Source organism: Callithrix jacchus, chromosome X, assembly GCF_049354715.1.
Source record: "Callithrix jacchus isolate 240 chromosome X, calJac240_pri, whole genome shotgun sequence".
NCBI lineage: Eukaryota > Metazoa > Chordata > Mammalia > Primates > Cebidae > Callithrix > Callithrix jacchus.
Genome location: NC_133524.1, coordinates 67,224,856 through 67,241,833, shown reverse-complemented (window position 1 = coordinate 67,241,833; position 16,978 = coordinate 67,224,856). Strand labels below are relative to the sequence as shown.

The 16,978-nt window shown below is 38.4% G+C and overlaps 1 protein-coding gene across 6 annotated transcripts in view; it reads right to left on the bottom strand.

Moving 5' to 3' along the window:
- Positions 1-16,978, bottom strand: part of EDA (ectodysplasin A) — a 440,412-nt gene that overhangs the window by 82,614 nt on the left and 340,820 nt on the right. For all 6 annotated transcript variants that reach the window (XM_008989432.4, XM_008989433.4, XM_078363537.1 and 3 more), the window contains exon 2: positions 9,526-9,631. In XM_008989432.4, the coding sequence (XP_008987680.1) occupies positions 9,526-9,631 (106 nt within the window). The remainder of the gene's footprint in view (positions 1-9,525; positions 9,632-16,978) is intronic.

The window sequence follows — 16,978 nt, the reverse complement described above, 5'->3', positions numbered from 1 at the left end:
GTCAGTTTTCCCACCCCTATTTATTAAACAGGGAATCCTTTCCCCATTGCTTGTTTTTGTCAGGTTTGTCAAAGATCAAATGCTTGTAGTTGTGTGGTATTCTTTCTGAGGCCTCTATTTTGTTCCATTGATCTGTATTGCTATTTTGGTACCAGTACCATGGTGTTTTTATTACAGTAGCCTTGTAATATAGTTTGAAGTCAGGTAGCGTGATGCTTCCAGCTTTGAAAGTTCCATTTTTAAACCTAGCAATAGAACATGGCTACTTCAGATCCCTATATAGAAATTTAACTCATTCTTTTTAGTAGAAATAATACTACTATTATTCTATTGAATAATAATATGCATAATGTTCAATAGTATGGCTATGTCAGTTTATTTAACCATTTTCTTATTCACAGATGTTAGAGTTATCCTTCCTTTTGCCAATAAAACAGTGATATAATTAATACCCTTTTATTTATTACCTATACACTAGAATTCTCATTTTTGTACAATAGATTTCCAATATAGTGAATGCTGGATGAAAGGTCTCCTAATGTTTAATTTTACTGGAGAGATTAAGATCCAAAATGGTTATAAAAATTTACATTTCTTCCAGAAATATATGAGCTTTTCCATCTCCTAATTATAATAGGATGTTAATGCATTACAAAATTGTTGCTAATGTATTTAGGTAATGAGTAGAAAATGGCATATTATACCCATTTTATTTATTGTAGTTTTCTAGTTTTTATTTTTTTGAAACATGACATTTCACTGTCAGTCAGACTGGGGTGCAGAGGCTCAATCATAGCTCACTGAAACCTGGAAATCCTGGGCTCAAGCAATCCTCCCACCTTAGACTTCCATGTAGCTGGGACTACAGGTGCATGCCACAACACTTTGCTAATTAAAAAAATTTTTAATTTGTAGAGATGCAGTCTCACTATGTTGTCCAGACTGGTTTCAAACTCCTGGCCTCAAGCCATCCTCCAACCTTGGCCTCCCAAAGTACTGAGATTATAGGCATGAACCATAGTGCCCAGATTATTTTTAAAATTAAATTTTATCTGTTTATTTTAAATTGGTAGAACATGCACATGTTCAACTAGTTAATTCCCTCCTCACCGCAGCACCAAACACTCAGTTTTCTTCCTCAGAGCAACCATGATGACCATTAACAGATTTATCATAATTTATTTAATGAATTCCCAAATAATGGACATGTACTGAATGAATGAGTTTTTTTTTAAAGGAAGCTGTAGTAGTTCCTTATCTTTGAGACTGAAGAGGCCTTACAGGTCAAGGAGTAGAATCTAGAGTAAGGCAGGGTTGTGTAAGTAATACACTACAGAGCCAACAGGTGCCTTCTGACCACACATCTATATCTGTCTGTGATGTTTTGAGGAGCCATACGGAAAAGAGCTAGCAGTTCACCACTCAGCCAACAGATTAACCTTCTTAGCCTTCACTTCATGAAAGCTTTTACATACTCTTAATCCTTTTTGAGCCTTCTCAGGGATGCTAATGAAAAGGCTCATTGACTATCCAAATTGAAACCCTGAGTATTTAATCATCTAGACATCATCTGATTGGCTAAAACTGGCCTCGCTATTATCATTATATTATAGAAGTCAGGAATAGTTAGTGACAAGTTATATCAGAGTTGGAAGGAAACAATTCAACCATCTATTCTAGTAGTTCAACATCTTGTTCTTACCCTAATTCATCTGAAGGATATGATACACTCTCATCAGTAATAGTACCTTCCTCAGTATAGCTTTCTTAATGGGGTGTAGAGTGGTCAGAATTCCCAGGAGTATGCATGCTTCAAAAATACTCCTTATATGCTTTTGAATCTCTTACACTCCAGTTGAGAATCACTGATTCTAGTTTAACCCTTTAGAAGAAACTAAGATCAGAGAAGTGAAGTAATACTTTCCCAAGGTCATCCTGCTACTATAACTACTAATGGCAGAGCTGGAATTAGAATCTAGATCTCCTGGCTTAGAGTTCACAAATTTCCCTAATATTGAGGAAAAAAATAACTAGAAGGAATTTTTGAGAGAGAGAGTAGACAGGAAGGACCTTTAGAGAATATCAGGTCAGGTAGGCCTGTCACCTCCTTTAGGCAAGTGAGCTATTCCTCAAAGATGTCTTACCTTTATAAGCATTATTGTAGTGGGGTAGGGGGTGGGGAGGGCACGTTCACATTATACCTTTCCTAATTCTGCATTGCTTATATTTTTTATGATGTATGTTTTATTTTTGTAATTTAAAAAACTCCACAAATATTTTAAGCATCTTAATGTTTAACCTCTACACCCAGTTAAATTTAGGCCTTACATACTAAGTACAGGAGTTTGGTAGCTATACCAATTACAGAACCTGGTACAATGTCTTACAAGTAGTTGGTATTCTAAAAATGCTTGTTATCCAAGTGTTAGTGGTGATGGCCTGTTGAGATCATTTACTGCAGGGCTAGTTCCATCAATGAAAATACAGCTTTAAAGGATATTTTGGAGTATGAGCAAGCTAAGATATTTTAGCTTACTTAATGTCTTATTTGATATAAAGCCACTCTCCGGAGTGTTCTGCTGTGGGCACTTAAGCTGTTGGTATCCACTACCAGCAGGCAACCTTGGGGATTCTACAGCCGAAATCAACATTCCTCTTCAAGTCCACACACATGGTAAGCCTTCTAAAGCTTTAATTTTATCTTGTGAACAAGCCCCTGAAACTCTATCAGCTCTCAAAGTGATTTTACTCTCTCATTTAAAATCCACAGTGATGGCTCACAGAAAGCAATAAATGCAAGAGCAATACTAAAATGAGGGCAATTCTTAATTCTAGCTAACATTTGTACAGGAAAAAAGTCTGTTTTCTTTGACATCATAGCCTCTCATGTTTATCTGTATCAATTTAATAGTAGCTATGCCCCATTCCATTATTATTTTTAAAAAATGAAGTACAAAGGATATATTTCAATCTTGTTTTTCCCTCTGCTCTTTGATAATAGTAGAAAAGAACGTTAAGTTTTTTGATATGTCCAAAAGTAAACTACAAAGAAGAAAAATTTCTAAGAGATACTAACAAAAAGGGATACATATATACAGCCAGCCAGCCAGAATGAGATAATGCCACAGAGCAATGTGCAGATGTAATCATTTGCTATGATGAGTTAGGCCATAGTGTGAGGCTTGGAGTTGTCTTCCTATGCACTTGGATAGCATGAGTGAGAATGAAAAAGGGCAATTTGGCTGAAAGAGAGCATTTTTGAAGAAATTATAATTGTTGTCCATAAATTATGGAATGTGAGTGCCCCAAATGCCTGGCAGACCATACTAGTATGTTCATATTCCAGAAAGAGCACAGTAATAGCAATTAATAATTTTTGAAGTATTTTTGCAGGCCAGGTGTGGTGGCTCATGGCTGTAATCGCAGCACTTTGGGAGGCTGAGCCGTGCGGATCCCTTGAGGTCAGGAGTCTGAGATCAGCCTGGCCAACAAGGTGAAACCCTGTCTCTACTAAAATATGATAATTAGCTGCGTGTGGTGGTGGGTGCCTGTAACCCCAGCTACTTGGGAATCTGAGGCAGGAGAATTGCTTGAACCCAGGAGGCAGAGATTGCAGTGAGCTGAGATCACATCACTGCACTCCAGCTTGGGTGACAGAGTGAGACTCACTTTGAAAAATAAAATAAAATAAAATGAGGTACTTTTGCAGACATTAACATTTTTGATAAATACAGCAATTCTATGACGTTAGCAGGGCTAATTATCCCTATTTTATAGACAAGAAAACTGAAGCTTAGAGGTATGTGACTTCTCCAAGATCACATGGCTGGTAAGGTGGCAGTGACATTGAGATTGGAATCAAGAAATTGCAACTCAGTCCAGTACCTTTTCTGTTACACCATGCTGCATTTTTATTCTCTTACCAGGACAGAAACATGAAAGGCAGGTGGGTGTGGAGAGATATTAAAATTTTTATTAACTCCTGAAAATGCTCTAATAGGAAGAGAACAGATATTTTTACAACAATATTTGTGAAACGTGGAAACTACCTCTTTGGGAATTCTGGATTCATTTTACCTGATTCTGAGACCTCATGACCTCCTGAATACATTCTACATTTCATTCTAACTAGAAAATAAAGTTCTGTGGATTTCTGGAGGGCTATGCAAGAGATGATCAAAAAGCCACTTGGAGCTATTATTACTTCAGAAACACATCGGAAAGACTCAGCAGGAAATCCTGGCACAGATTTCTAGAACTGTTGTGACTCAACACCCACAATAAAGGTATCATACTTTCTTTGCAGAACAACAACAACCAAAGGCCTGAAATAATTAGTACAAATAAACTTAAATGATCTGAAATACTTCTGGCCAACTCAAGACAGTGAATTCAAGGAAGAGATATAGTAAAGAAAATGAAATTCACTTCTTTCCTAAGAGTTGAAACTAACCCTGTGTTTGCGCCTCCTGCTTAGCTAGTCAGTGCCTTCATTTATAAAGTAATTTGAATGAGAAACTGAAATGAACCTAGTCATTCTTGAAAGGTGAGTCAAAAAGATTGAATATACCCTGGATATTGTCACTGACTTTCTTTTTAAAAGGCAAGATAGGCCGGGCACGGTGGCTCACACTTGTAGTCCCAACACTTTGGAAGGCCGAGGTGGGTGGATCACGAGGTCAAGAGATTGAGATCATCCTGGCCAACATGGTGAAACTCCGTGTCTACTAAAAATACAAAAATTAACTGGGCGTGGTGGTATGCGCCTATAGTCCCAGCTACCCCAGAGGCTGAGGCAGAAGAATTGCTTGAACCAGGGAGGCAGAGGTTGCAGTGAGCCGAGATGGCGCCACTGTACTCCTATTTGGGCAACAGAGAGATTCTGTCTCAAAAAAAAAAAAGAAAGTCAAGATAGACTATGCATATGCTATGCCTCTAATCGACTAGTTTAATAGTCTGATGAAAGAGGAAAATAGGCTTCTGCAGTCTGATTTATCCTTGGTGAACCTATGCAGGCTCCTAAGGATCACCATATCCCTTTCTTTTCCAAGAGTTAATGAACCATTTTAAAAAATTTTTTTCTCCCACAGGGATTTGTGGAGATCATTAAGCTTAATATCTTAGAAAGAAAATCTAGGCCACGTGTGGTGTGGTGGCTCGTGCCTGTAATGAGGCTAGAAGTCTGAGACCAGCCTGGCCAACATAGTGAAACCCCGTCTTTACTAAAAATACAAAAATTAGCTGGGTGTGCACCTGTAAAAAACATTTGTTAAATGATGAATGACCAAACAAATGAAGTGGGGTCTAGACTTTTTTTTTGTTGTTGTTGACAGAGTCTCACTCTGTTGCCCAGGCTGAAGTGCAGTGGCACGATGTTGGCTTGCTGCAACCTCTGCCTCTTGGGCTCAAGCGATTCTTCTACCTCAGCCTCCTGAGTAGCTGGGACTACAGGTGTGTGCCACCATGTCCTGCTAATTCTTTTTTGTATTCTTGGTAGAGATAGGGTTTCACCATGTTGCCCAGGCTGGTCACAAACTTCTGCCATGTTCTTAGTCATTCAAGGTAAATGACTTGTTCTTTGACACTTGTGAGGCAAACCTGAGTTTAGATGGCTAAATTTTTATTATATCCAATTAATTTGTGAACTTAGAATCAACACGTGATAAGATTTTTTAAAAAATCTCTTGGCATAGATTTTTTTTGGCCTTAACTTACCCCACTATGATTTACCTATCCCATCCTACCTCTTACTCTGTTCAGAGCAGTTCACGGACTGACTCACTTCTTCAATAAGAAGTCCTTTATTTGTACAAAAGAGAGTCATCTCATTGTCATGATACATAGTGATGTATAGTGTAGACTTATATATCCACTTGGCCTCTAATAGGTATCTCAAATTTAACAAGCCTAACTAAACTCTTTCCCCATATTCCTCTACACTGCTTCTCCTCCTTTTTTCCCCATCTCAGAAATGGCAATTCTACTTGTTTAGTTCCTTAAGTCCAAAACCCTGGGATCATCGATGCCTTTTCTCTGTCTGTCATACCCCTTATCTAATTAATCTGAAAATCCTTCAGCCATTCCTTCAAAGTCTCTCTAGAATCTGACCACTTCTCCCCACCCACACTGCTTCCATCCTGGTCTAAGCCACCATCATCTCTTGCCTGGATTATTGTAACACTCTCCTAAAGATTCTTCCTGCTTGTATCTTTTCTTCCTGCACCTATTTTCAATACAGCAGCCAGAGGAATGCTGTTAAAACATATATCAGATCCAATCATTCCTCTGCTCAAAATCCTCCAGTGGTCTCCCATCTCATGCAGAATAAAAGCCAGAGTCCTTACCTTGGCCAACAAGGCTCTAGATTGGATTTTGCTTTCTGACCTCATCTCCTTCCCTTTTCCTCTTCTCACTCTGCTCCCAGCCACACTGATATTTCTGGAACACACCAAACATTCTTCTGCTTCAGAGCCTTTGAATTTTTTGTTTCTTTTCTCCCTAGACATTCTCATAGCTCATACTTCACTTCATTAAGGTCTCTTCCCAAATGTTCCCTTATCAGAGATATCTTCCTTGATCACCTTACAGCATTCCCCATCACTCTGTCTCCCTGTTGCTCTGCTGTATTTTTCTTCAAACCACTTATCAAATTTAACCAACTTTATTTATTGTCTGTCTCTTTATGCTGGAAGTAAATCACTTTGAGGGAAGCAGGAAATATATTGAGGGTCTATTAGGTGCCAAGTTCATTTCTAGGTAGTGGGGATATAAAAGCAAAAAAAAAAAAAGCAAGTATCTTTATTGAATTTTTATTCAAGTATTATATAAACTGTTGTATTTAGTAAATATTTGATGAGTGTATTGAATAAATTTAGTATATGCTCAGCAGAGTAACAAGAATGGTTCAACAGAAAAGGAGATTTGGATTAACTTATCACTCTGTAACTCATTGGAGCACCAAAATGGTTCTATAGACCGCTGGGTGAAAGGTTGGAAATCTAATGAAATTTGAGAGGACCCCAGGCATTCTATACTTGTAACTCTAAGGGGCTCTTGGATTCCTCCAAGCTATACTGATTAAAGAAAAATGCATGGATTGCTGAGAAACTTGGCATTGGCACCAAAAGACTAGAGTCTAGTGACTGACTAGAGTATCAGATCAGGAAGGAAGTAGACAAGAAGTGCTAAAAATTAATAAGAGAGGATTTGACCTTGACCAGAGAGAAAACTGTTTTGTATCAGGACAGAATGAACGTTGTAAGGAAGATCAGTATCAGAGATGTTGGTAGCCAGATTTGGATAAAGTAGTTTTGGGGAAGGGAAGAAATAATCTTCTTTAAGAGAAAACTTGGGAGGTTAGATGAAGAGGCAAACCTTAGAAGTCATTAGACTTTCCACTTGGAGAGAGAAGGAAGACCATGTCCACTATTGAAGGTGATATTGCTCTTATCTCTTGTCTCCTCTCTTCCTTAGCAACCAGGGATTATAAAAAGTTTGATGGTAGTGGGAGTAGCCTCAGGGAAAAAGCCAAAGGTGGAGAGACATGCATCAGAGGGTGAGATGATTAGGAGAAGAAAGGGACCATGTTTCTCAGCTTCCTGCTTCCACATAGCCAGAAGACTTCTAGGAAACTGGCTACAAGTACTAGGTGAATAATACTTCATGGACTGCATTTCTTAGGCTTGAATTGGTCATCAATTGTAGAGAATGGCCCCACTGGTCCAGTTCTGCATCCAAAGGCTCAATGCTGCTGCCACCTCCACTGACTAGAAAACCCTATCTTATTGCTCTGCCTCTTTTTTTTTTTTTTTTTTTAAATATTATTATGGGTTCCTTGTTCTGAGCTCTTTCTCAGATTTCAACCAGTTCTACTTTTTCTTACCCCTACTGACAAAGTCCTGGCTCCATATCTTTAATAGCTCCCACCTTCTAAAACTGCTTCCATCATTGGCCCTTACTTACATCAACCAATGTGAGTTTAAAAATATCATTTTCATTTTTTTTTGAGATGGAGTTTTGCTCTTGCTGCCCAGGCTGGAGTGCAGTAGTGTCATCTTGGCTCACTGCAACCTCTGCCTCTGGGTTCAAGCAATTCTCCTGCCTCAGCCTCTCAAGTAGCTGGGATTACAAGCATGCACCACCATACCCGGCTAATTTTGTGTTTTTAGTAGAGACAGGGTTTCTCCATGTTGGTCAGGCTGGTCTCGAACTCCCGACCTCAGGTAATCCACCTGCCTCAGCCTCCCAAAGTGCTGGGAATACAGGCATGAGCCACCACGCCAGGCCTCATTTTCATCTTAATAAATTCATGTTGCTTTGTAATCCTCGAGACACATATTTTTGGGATATGTAGCCAGACACATGCTGTCTTTGAATCCAGATGCCTTTGTAGCTGCCCAGAGATATGTATTTTACAAACTCCTGTGCCCAAAGGGGTGGCATTATGTCAGTTGACAGAGTGATGCTGAAATATCAGAGCAATTCAAAGACCCTGCCCAGAAGTTAGCTTAGCATTTTGTCATGCCCCACAGAATGCATTGCTAGTTAACTCAAAGCTATTACACTCAGAACAGGGATAGTTTCCATTGATACATCATTGCCTAGCTGAAGGGGCAGTCAACATCATAAACTCACATAACAAATACCAATAATGTTCCAGAGACTAGGCTAGATTCTGGGGGTATACAAAGAGAAATGAATCTCTGCCCTCAAGAAACCTATAAACTAGTTCTAGAAGCTCTAGTTCAGATTTGGGCATGGTAGTGGATACAAACATTGATAAAGTTATCATTGGAATTAACACATCATGTTTAAGTGCTAGCAGGGTATAACACTGTCAATTCCAAGAATAGGACCAAATCCTCTTGGTGACCTTAATAGATGTGGGGCATCTCTGGGAGAGATGACGTCCTTACAGAGGGTGTTCTTGAGAGATACAAATGCTACCATGGCTCTCAGACATACTGAGAAAGGACTGAAGGTATCTGGAGTTGGAGGAGGGAGGTTCCTTGTATAGTTAGTTCTATGTTAAAGGATTGATTGGTAGGTTAGGCTGCAGAAATAGTCTATGAACTTGGGTCTGTGTACAATATATAAGATGATGAGGCACTACTGAGTTTTGCTCTTGCTGCCCAGGCTAGAGCAAATCATCATTTATTTTTTTTGAGATGGAGTCTCGCTCTGTCACCCAGGCTGGAGTGCCGTGGCACAATCTCAGCTCACTGCAACCTCCACCTCCTGGGTTCAAGTGATTCTCCTGCCTCAGATTCCCAAACAGCTGGGACTACAGGCGCTTGCCTCCCCGCCTGGCTAATTATTTTTTAATTTTAGTAGAGACAGGGTTTCACCATGTTCGCCAAGCTGGTTTTGAACTCCTGACCTCAAGTGATCTGCCTGCCTCAGCCTCCTAAAATACTAGGATTACAGGTATGAGCCACTGCGCCCTGCTGAGAAGGTAGTTCTTAAAAGAATACTTTTGCTAACATATATCTCAGAAGTGATAAAGGATCACCCAAGTAGACTTACCATCTGCTCCTTCATTGCTTTTGCTTCTTTTATTGCGGTGAACATGCCTACTTTCTTCTTCAGAGTATGGCTTTTCATCAGGGAAGAAGAAATTCAATAGGGCCATCTGTAAAAATAATAAGTAGATTAGTCAAAGTTGACCCCAGTCAGTCATAGCCAATATAAAAACTAGCTTTCCATAGACAGTCCACCTGTACCCTACCTTAAGTTTGATGTGTCTAAACCCTGAGCCCATCCTCCCCTCCACTGTACAAATCATTTTATTTTTGATACAATTATCTTTCCAATCATGCAGGCATGAAATTTTGGTTAATTTCTGAATCCCATTTCTTCTGCCCTGAATATCTAATAAGTAATCCATCAGGTCCCATTTCTTTATATATTTCTGGGGTTCACAGAGCCCAGCCACAAATTTCTAACTACTGCGAATACTGATGATGCCCACTCAGAATTTCAGTTGAACAGAAAACTGAACAGGAAACCTTGAGCCACATAGTGGCTCATGCCTGTAATCCCAGCACTTTGGGTGGCCAAGGTGGGTGGATCACCTGAGGTCTGGCGTTCGAAACCAGCCTGACTAACATGGTGAAACTCTATGTCTACTAAAAATACAAAATTAGCCAGGTGTGGTGGCGGGTGCCTGTAATCCCAGCTACTTGGGAGGCTGAGGCAGGAGAATCACCTGAATCCATGAGGTGGAGGTTGCAGTGAGCCAAGACTGCACTACTGTACTCCAGCCTGGGAAACAAGAGCAAAACTCTATCTCAAAAAAAAAAAAAAAAAAAAAAAAAAAAAAGAAAACCTTGAGTTACTACTCCCTATTGCACTTCATTATTATACATCCATGATTTTGCCAGATTCCTATTTATGATATAATTTTGGTTTGTTCCCAAAATGCTGTACATCCAATACTGAGGTACCATTTATGTCAATGCTCTTCTGGGAGTTAGTCATGACAAAGCACACAATTACTTTCTCCCCTTCCTAGATTTCTATAGCACTTGGGGTCTATAAGACTAATTTTGGTACTTGGTCCTCTACATCTTATAATGATCTCTCATAGTAATATAATACGTTTCATATGTGAATGGGTCTGGCTTTACTAATAATCATAGCTTAAATATATACTTGCTGAATAAAATTATAATCTTTTAGCATTAGGGCTTTATTGTGGTAACACCACATGCTTGAGGTAAACAGTAAACACAATAGTAGGATTCAGTGACTCTAATGCCAAGTTTGCCACTTACTAGCTGTGTAACCTTAAACAATTTACCTAAGCTTTAGTTTACTGATCTGTAAATAGGGATAATAATAGTATTCTGCTCACAAAACAGTTGTAGAGTTAGAATAGTACTTAGCATGTAGTATGCACTTAATAAATGTTTGCTATTACTATTATTGACTTAATCTTCAAAATAGAATGGTTAGATAGTTTGGGATCTAAAAATAATAAAAAGTCTGCATTTTCATTCTATTACCAGTTCAAAAAATAAACAATTCCAGAGTCCTCTTGTCTGCTCCATCTCTGATTAAGTGGAAAAAAATGGGATGGACCCAAGAAAGCCCTAACATTCTATACAAACTTTCTTCAAAATTCTGTGATTTACTCAATATCCTTAAGGTGTAGGATTAGTGTCTTGAAGGATACATTAATGTATTAAATATAAAATTAGTAAATCAATGTGCAGATTAATTTCTATCTTGTCAACAGGATTTCATTTCAAGATAAACTGCTGTTTTTGTCAAAAATGGTTGAATATCAATCAACAATTTCACATCATTCAACTGAATAGTATTTTTTAGTTACTTGATTGGAATGTAAAAACGCATTTTCTCATACAATCAACATAATAAAGTCTGGCTAATTTTTCTCAGAAGCCCACAGAAAGTTATTTAACTCACAACATAAATAAGCTAATGTACTAATAATAGTATAAAACTAAACTGCTGTTTATAATAGAATCTCAATCATTTGCAACTCTACAAGTCATTTCGGATAGAAGAGTTTTCTTGATAACTTTGAGTGCTGAAACTTACTTCAGCTATGCAGCCATAGAAAAGAATGAGATCATGTCCTTTGTGGGTACATGGATGGAGCTGGAGGTCATTATCCTTAGCAAATGAATGCAGGAACAGAAAACCAAAATATGGCATGTTTTCACTTATAAGTGGGAGCTAAGTGATGGGAACACATGGATACATGGTACGGGCAACACATACTGGGGCCTACTGGAGGGTAGAAGTTGGGAGGAGGGAGAGGATCAGGAAAAATAACAAATGGATACTAGGCTTAATACCTGGCTGATGAAATAATCTGTATAACAAATGCCCAGTATACACATTTACCTATGTAAGAAACTTGCACATCCTGCACATGTACCCCTGAACTTAAAAGCTGAAAAACAAAAAAACCCCAGTAATAACAATATTTACTTCAGTGTTTGTGAATATTAAAGTATATGATAGGGCCTAATATAATGCAATAAAAAAGAAATTAGTTTATGATATATGATTTAATTCAGGGCTTACTGAATATGTGAGGACTACTATTTGCCTGTAAATTAAACTGAAAGTGGACAAGTCTTCTTGGAGAAGGTGCTACCTCTGTGAATCCTAAAGGATGTCAAGGATTTAGTGATAAATGGAAAATGAAAAAGGAATTCCAGGAAAAGGAAGCACTGTGTTAAAAGGTTCAGAGGAAAAAGAAAGAATAACAATTTTTGGAACTACAAGTAGCTTAGAATAAGTGGTAGGAGGTGAGAAGGAATGGTGAGAAATAAGCCAAGTAGTATTAAATAAGAGCCAGATCATGTTAAGGAATTTAGTCTTAGATCTTGCAGCAGGGGGATCTTCTGAATGAGTTTTCCCTTTTGAAATTTTTGTACCTTATAAAAATTTGAGATATAATTTACATACAATAAAATGCACAATTTGTAAGCAAACTGGTCTAAGAGATTTGACAAATGCACACACTTTTGTAACCACCACCCAAATCAAGATAAATCAAGATTTCTATCACCTCCTAAATTTTCCCTTGGGCCCCTTCCAGTCATTCTGCAGTGCCCCCGACCCTGAGACAACTACTATTCTGATTTCTATCACAGTAGCTTAGTTTTTACTGTTCTAGACTAGAATCATCCATTATAATTTTTCATATGTATGAATGAATAGGAATTTTCATTCAACATAATGTCAGTGAGATTCATCCATGCTGTTGGATGTATCACCAGTTCATTCCTTTTTAGTGCTGAGTGGTAGTATTTCAGTGTATGGCTCTATCACATTTTTCTATGAATTCTGCCATTGATGGACATTTGTGTTGTTTCTAGTTTGGGGCCATTATAAATAAAGCTAATATGAACATTAATGTACAAGTCTTTGTGTAGACCTATGCTTTCATGTTTCTTGGTTAAACACCTAGGAGTAGAACCTCTGGGTTATATGATATTTGTTGTAAGAAAATGCCAAACTATTTTCCAGAGTGACTAACATTTTAATTGCTTACCAACAATGTATGAGTCCCACTGCTCTGCATCTGCACCAACACTTGGTAGTGTCAGTATTTTTAATCAATCCACCATTCTGGTAGATATGAAGTACAGTTTCATTGTGATTGGTTTTTGAGTGCTTAAACTTCTTTTTAATGTTATTTCATCTTTTACCTTACTGTCAACTATCAGATTTCACTTGACCTACCTGTAGCATCTTTCCCAGTCCCTTCAGATTTGCTGCTTATAATCTGCTATAGGCTTGACATTTAGTTAAAACTAATTAAACTCATGTACAGATAGAATAAAAGGGCAATGATTGTGGTTTTGAATGGCTTTTCCAATAAGTCAGACACATATTCTCTAGTGGCTTAGAAGCCATTTGTTTACCACTTGATTTCTGGCTGTGGTCTAGATAGGTGAATTTGTCATATACCCAAGTTCTACATGGGTAGGTTATTAAGCATAATTCTATTTCTAGGAAAAGAGATTTTTGAAATGCAAATGAAGAACCTCCCTGCTATTACCAATTACAATTCCAGAGATTCCCTCATACTTGTTCCCTCATACTTGTTGTTCCCTCATGGGCTCAGCTCCTGTGGGAGTTCTGCCAGGGGCTCTAGCACCTTCCAGTGTCCTAGTGGTGGCAGTAGGAAAAGGGCTCATGTATTAACTATTCTAAGGGTCTAATAGGAGCTTGTGAGAACTCAAGCCCCCAGAAGAGGAGGGTTGAGGGAGAAACAAACTTCTGCAGACAGCAGAAACAGCTCCACCATCCATGAGTAGTAAGAGTAGTTCAAAGTCCCTCAAGAGAGGTTGTTGATGAATGTGGGACATTCATAAGTTAAGTGTTCATTAGAAGAGAACTGCCTGCCTGTATATGAAAATGCCTTGAACATAGTTATATGGTTTGGCTCTGTCCCCACTCAAATTTCATCTTGAATTCTCATGTGTTGTGGGAGGGACCCTATGGAAGGCAACTGAATCATAGGGACAATTCTTTCCCTACAGTTCTCATGATAGTGAATAAGTCTTATGAAATCTGACGGTTTTATAAACAGGAATTCACCTGCACAAGCTCTCTCTCTTTGCCTGCTGCCATCCATGCAAAACGTGACTTGCTCCTCCTTGCCTTCTGCCATGATTGTGAGGCTTCCCCAGTCATGTGGAACTGTAAGTCCAGTTAAACCTCTTTCTTTTGTAAATTGCCCAGTCTCAGTTATGTCTTTACCAGCAGCATGAAAATGGACTAATACACATAGTTTCTATTTGTTCAACAAAAATCAGAAGAAAATAACACAAAAACACTGTTTAAAATGAGAGATTCCCTATCCCTTTTTTGTATCTCAGAGGTAGAAGGGAAAACTATACTCTGTATAATGGTAAAGACAAAAATCAGTGTCTGCTCATACAAAATGTCTGGAATTCTAGCTTGAGTTTTGCATTCATTAGCATAGTCTCCAGAGGCAAGTTGCAGGATATGAACAAAACAGCCTTCTCTTTTAGAATATTGTTTTCCTACTACACAAGGGAGGAGGCATCAGGAATGTTGGCCACAGTCAGGCATTTTGCTCAAGGAGAAAAAAATTGAATTCTCTACACTTTATTAAGTGATTATACCCTTGTTTCTTATGGTAAAATTACATAGTAAACAGCACCTGCAGATTACAGGGCTATCAGCTGAAAACAATTTGTTAACAGTGAGACATGGGGGATACACCCATTATTGCTAGTGACTCTCCAGACACTGCTACAAACATATTTTTAATATATCTAAACCCACAAAATTATTTTTTGTACCATGACATAGAATAAATTTAATTCATTTTCTATTTCATGGCTAATGTCCTTGATTGTACTAGATAATTCATAGAAAATCACTCATAAATCTCTTTAGGGAAGGGGTCATACATCCATTTTTGTATACCTAGTGCCTAGTCCTGGGCCTGGCACATAATAGACCCTAATAAATCTCACTCTGTTGAAAGAACAATTACATTGTCTTTGTTCAAGTTGTTATAATAAAATACCTGAAATTCGGTATCTTATAAAGAAGATAAATTTATTTTCTCACAGTTCTGGGGCTAGAAATTCCAAGATCAAGGGCCAACAGGTTTATGAAGTGAGGGCCGCTCTCTGCTTCCAAGATGGCATCTTGTTGTTGCATCCTCTAGAGGAGAGGAACACTGTGTACTCACATGATAGAAGGGAGAAGGGAGAGAGAGCTGAATAGTGCATGAAGCCTCTTTTAAGAAGCTTAATCCTATTCACAAGGTAGGAGCCCTAATGGCCTAATCATCTCTAATGGCCTCACCTCTTAATACCACCATATTGGCAACACCTACATTTTGGAAGGGACAAACTTAAACCAGAGAGTGGACTATCTATCACCAATCCATTCCTTAAAGCCAAAATTTTTTTGACTCTAGTTGGGCTTAGTTTTTGGGATCCATCATGGAGAGGTACACTAAGGATTCAATACACTACTGGCAGGAATCAAATCAAAGGGATCCTAAGAATGAGAGACCCTATAGGTCAGTGGTTCTCAAATTTCAGTGTACATCATAATCACTAAGCAAGAGTGTCAAAATGCAGAATCCCAGGCCTTCCCCTTCCCAAATTTAGAGTCAGTCTGAGGTGGGACCCTAGAATCTGACTTTTCAACTTGCTCACTAGGGGATTCTGATGCACCCAATCCTTGAACTAAACTTTGAGAAACACTGTATTTTTCATTTATCAACCAGTTAATTACCTTTAGATTAAAGAAGCAAAGTCCTCTTTTTTCTTCTGGGTAAAATAAGGGTCTTGTATAGTTAGTGTTCTTTCACCTTTTATTCTATCATTCCCAGAGCTAATCTATTTATGAAATTGGTACTTCATGTCCCTCAAGAGGAGGCAGGTACATACCAGGCTCTTTAAAATCAGCAAATCACCTATTATTTTTCAAAATGATTTCTCTTTCAATGTTGTTGAATATAAAATCTATTTTTCTTATTGCAACCACTGCCATCACCATCATCATCCATGAACAATCAGCTGGGACCTTCAAATAAATTAAACCATTCATGCCCTGAAACATTCAACAAAATCTTTAAGTGATTTCAATATAGCAAGATATGAGCATCCTGGCACCAATGAGTGAAACAGAGTTCCTTCATTGGTACATATCCATGATGGATATGTCATAGATATAAAATAAATACAAAAGATGGCATTGAATGCACTTTTAATCATAAGAACCCTTAACTCGACATGCCGTGATTGTCAACAAAAGGTTTGGAGAAGGTCGTTCAGGGTGGTGTTGTCTGAACAAACATTGAGTACTTACCATATGGAAGGCACTGAACTAGAAACTATTTTTAATATACATAGACACACAACATAAAAACAATCTTGTGTATTTTTGGAGCAGTGATAGCACTACATAATAGAAGGTAGTAAAGTTTCAAAAACAGTGTGGCAAGAACAGAAACATAGTATGTGCTGGTTGCTGAACAGAGTGTGCCAACTCCTGGGAGTGAGCAAATGAGGACATTCAACACTGGTCACAGCATCCCATGGGAGCTGTCACCAGTGGGGTGGGGGTGGAGGTGGTAGCAATCAGGCCAAATGCCAAATGAAGCTAGCATCTTGGACATTTCTGATATGAGTGCCAGGGATTACCATGTCTTGTAGATATGTCAGAGGATGACTGAAATTGTGGAGTAAGACTAAGCGTGGAAGCTAAACACGACCAACATTTTTTCATCACATAGAACTAGAAGCAGTCACTGAATTCTGCTTCCTAGGCAGTTTGACTTAAACATTACTGCCCCAAAATGCAAGTAACTACAAAGCAGAAAGGAAAATAAGAAAAGTATTTTTACTTGGGAAGATTATCATGGAATGGCACCAGTGTGAAATTGTACTACAGACCAGTTCAATCTCTGGCTTTTCTTAGATCCCATTTTGGGGCAGAACAG